The following is a 3726-nucleotide window of genomic DNA, read 5'->3' as shown; positions in this document are numbered from 1 at the left end:
ATATTCCGCCTGCAGCGGTCCAATCGATTGTCCAGCAACCTGTCTCGTCAACCTTTGGCCCTGAATGCCGTCTTCGGGTTGCAGTGGTGGAATTAATCCAACCATCGATCTAATGGCTGCGCTTTGTGCGCTTACTGAACCTCGATCCAATGGTAAATATCACTGTGCCGATCTAAAATCACTGTGCCGACCTAAAATCTACCAACAGTATTTGTAATCAACACACAGCTTTGGCACTAAATCAGAGCGTTCCAGATCTTGAGAAGTTCATATAACCATGTATGTTAGAACTTTCCTCGAATCTATGCACAAATGGATGCATGGACATCAGTGATGGGAAAAGTCAGTCTGGTCGCCGATCACTCCTTAATTGGAATATAAGACCAAACGCCCGCTTTCTCTATGATGCCTTAGAGGTGCAAGCGGTTCATTACAAAAGTCACTCCGAGTTGAATAGAACTGCAAGCTGCGGCTTTCTGCAAGCACGTCCTAAGAAAGAAAGATATAGACTGGCGAAATTGCGGTTGCCAGGCCTTCCCTTACTCCAACGAGAGAAAAAAAATGCCAGAGCGCGCCCCACGAGGCGCGGCTGCGCTGGAACTGCAGCGACGCTTGGCTGGACCTTTCGGCCCCTGGGTATCTATTTATGTAGGAGCGTTTTCCTCCTGAGCATTCACGGATTCTGAGTTTGATCTACACGTCTAGGATGGCCAATATTCTGAGCACTCAACTTGTCAGCTCGAGCCGCTTGCTCGCCATGGTGATCTCCCTGCTTGCCGGCAATGCATTTCGTAGCACCTACGCTCACAAACCATCTTCCTTCAGTGCCTATAACTACATGTCCATTCAGGGAGCCAATAGCACCACTGGATACAACACCGTTTTGTGTGGGCAACCCTCCGAGTCCCAGCCCTTTCAATTCGGCCAAATATATTGTTTCGACATGCCCCTCCTGATCGAGCAACGTCTCAGTTCTCACCCCATAGGCCGAGTCCAAGGCACGTTTGTTATGATCTCACAAACTGGCAGCGTTGTGTTCGTCAGTGAGACGTTTGTTGTGAACACTACCCATCACTGGGGAACGTTCAGTGGAGTGGGGTTGGAAGAAGTTGGTAAGAACAGCAGTAAGCCCATCGTAGGAGGCACGGGTGACTATGCATTTCGATCAGGGGTAGCTTATACGAGTCCTCTTAGCAGTGGTGTTGACAGGAACAAGAACTTCTTCGGCTGGTTTAAGTATACGTTCAAGTTCAAAAAGGGATGAACGCAATGCAGTGGAACGATTTGCTTTTCGTGAAGTCGACAAGCTCATTGTAAGTGATAGGGCCTTGGTTACATTGGGGAGTGTATGCAGACAATAAGCTTTGACTTTTTGTTGTGGCATAGTGTAACAATCTGCGGGCTGTATCTTGCATTTTCCACAAAATATACGTACATTTTCGGACTTCCTTACTAAGTTTAAGTGTCGTTTCCTTAGTTTGATGCACAAGAAAATATTAGTGAGATTATGGCGAAATGCTGCTTGCCAAAGCACATTTGACTAACAACGAAGATTACTATGATTAAGTTGGATAGCTACTGGATGATAAAGACGAGCTTGCTACATAATCATTCCATGTATGCGCGAGCTTAGAAATTGCTGCTTTGATCTTTCTTTGATCTTCTATCTCGTTGACTTAAAAACATTGACAAATATCCAAAGAAAGAGAGTTATCACCTTGGATTGAAGGAATCAATGCACATATTCTAATAGCTTGGCATGATCACGTGGGGAACACGTAGCAAACATGTTAAGCGTCTAATAGAAAAGTATTTTTTAAATCATTTTTTATATTTATGGCAAGATATCATACATTTTCAAAAAAAACTTACAAGATTTGTATGGAAAAGGGATTCTTTTACTCATATAAGTTTCATAAGATCAGGGATGTAAAAAGTAGGCCTTGAACCATATGATCTATAGGATTTACATATCATGACCCGCTCGAGGGCATGATCATGTAGACAAAAGTAGTCTACTGTACTTGATATAATGATATGAGAAATATTGTTTATCACACAAGGCATGGTCATATCCTAAAGCACGATGAATGGCCAATCAAAAAGGACAAGAATTTGCAAGCATCAAGATTTGTAAAGGTATTTTGATTAAAGTTTAGGAGCAATAGAAAACATAGAATCCTTGATGAAATGTGAAACTTGGCCTTGTGTAAATAGGACCCCCCGGGTGAAAAATCAATTAATTAGTTACAAGTGTGTGTTGAGAGGGGGCATAAAGGATAATTAAACTTAAGGGGGGTATTAATTAACGATAAAGGGGGGGGGGCGAGGGGGAGCATTAAAGAGGGGGGAGGGAGAGAAGCTTACGTGAGAGGGAAAGGGGGAGGGAGAGAGGGAGAGAAGCTTACGTGAGAGAGGGGGGGACCATATGAAGGGCATTAAAGAGGGGAGAGGGATGAGGGACCATTATATAATACAAGTAACCTGACCCGTCTACGACGGGCTAGTGACCCGCTCCGCCGGGTCTCAAGATGCTAAAATGTCTGAAACCAGCAACATATTCTAACCAAAAAAAATGTCTATGACATAGTACTTCAAAATATTACATCCGAAAGTAAAACCAGAGAACTCATTGATATGTCCAAATACACATCCCCATACAATGTCATAACTAAACATACAAAATCTACAATAGACACAATCTCCACGCCCATAATCGTTTGGATGGACGAGTCCATTTGGGATATTACACTGTTCTAGATTGCCGGCTCAATAATTATAGTTCCCAAATTATCTTTCTGTGTGATGCTAGCCCAGATACAATTGTTGGTACCCCGTTGTATTTTCATAGCCACGGTGGATGTGGCGAATGTCGCAAGCTTTTCCCTATAGTACATGGCCGCAGACTTTTCCCTTAGGGATGTTTGTGTGTTTGTTGTAGATTTTGTATGTTCAGTTATGACTTTATTTACGGCTGTGTATTTGGATATAAATCAATCAGTTGTTTGATGTAGCTATTGCATGTTCAAACATGTGATTGCACTTTTGGATGTAATATTTTTGAAGTACTCTGTGATAGAGAAATTTTTTTTGGACATGGCAGATGTGGAGTACATGGTCGGCGCAGGCTTTTTCCCTATAGTACATGGCCGCAGACTTTTCCCTTTAGGGATGTTTGTGTGTCTATTGTAGATTTTGTATGTTCAGTTATGACTTTGTCTGCGGATATGTATTTGGAAAGAGTTTCACACAAAAGTGTTAGAAGCTAAAATCATTACTGGTACCAATGCTGGTGATAGAACATTTATTCGAAGGATAACATTCATTCCGACCAACCTTAAACTCCCATTCGACATGAGGAGACACGATTTTTTCTATCGAGGGCAAAATGGGGACTACACATACACCTATGTGAGCATTGTTGACAGCCCTTTGCGTCTGAGTAAGTACTCTAAAGAATGAGTTGGGTTTTACCAACATACATGTATAAAAGTCTTATGGCTCAATAATTATAGTTCCTCAATTATCTTTCTATGTGATGCTGGTCCAGATACGATTGCTGGTACTTCGTTTGTATGTTCGTAGTCGTGGTGGACGCGGTGGACATGGTGGACGTGGAGTGAATGGCCGTCGCAAGCTTTTCCGTGCAGTACATGGCCGTAGACTTTTCCCTTAGGGATGTTTGTGTGTCTATTGTAGATTTTGTATGTTCAGTTATGACTTTAT

General features: G+C 42.4%; 1 protein-coding gene across 1 annotated transcript; it reads left to right on the top strand.

Annotated features, from left to right (window-relative positions):
- Positions 1-706: 706 nt before the first annotated feature.
- Positions 707-1264, top strand: LOC147901641 (dirigent protein 12-like). Its single transcript, XM_087375195.1, has one exon. The coding sequence runs from the start codon at positions 707-709 to the stop codon at positions 1262-1264; it is 558 nt and encodes a 185-aa protein (XP_087231321.1).
- Positions 1265-3726: the final 2462 nt, after the last annotated feature.

The sequence above is a fragment of the Dipteris shenzhenensis genome, chromosome 5 (assembly GCF_047967505.1).
Source record: "Dipteris shenzhenensis isolate YYH24624 ecotype China chromosome 5, Dip_SZ_1.0, whole genome shotgun sequence".
Lineage (NCBI taxonomy): Eukaryota > Viridiplantae > Streptophyta > Polypodiopsida > Gleicheniales > Dipteridaceae > Dipteris > Dipteris shenzhenensis.
The sequence above is the reverse complement of the archived record's forward strand: the minus strand, read 5'-3'. Positions and strand labels throughout refer to the sequence as shown.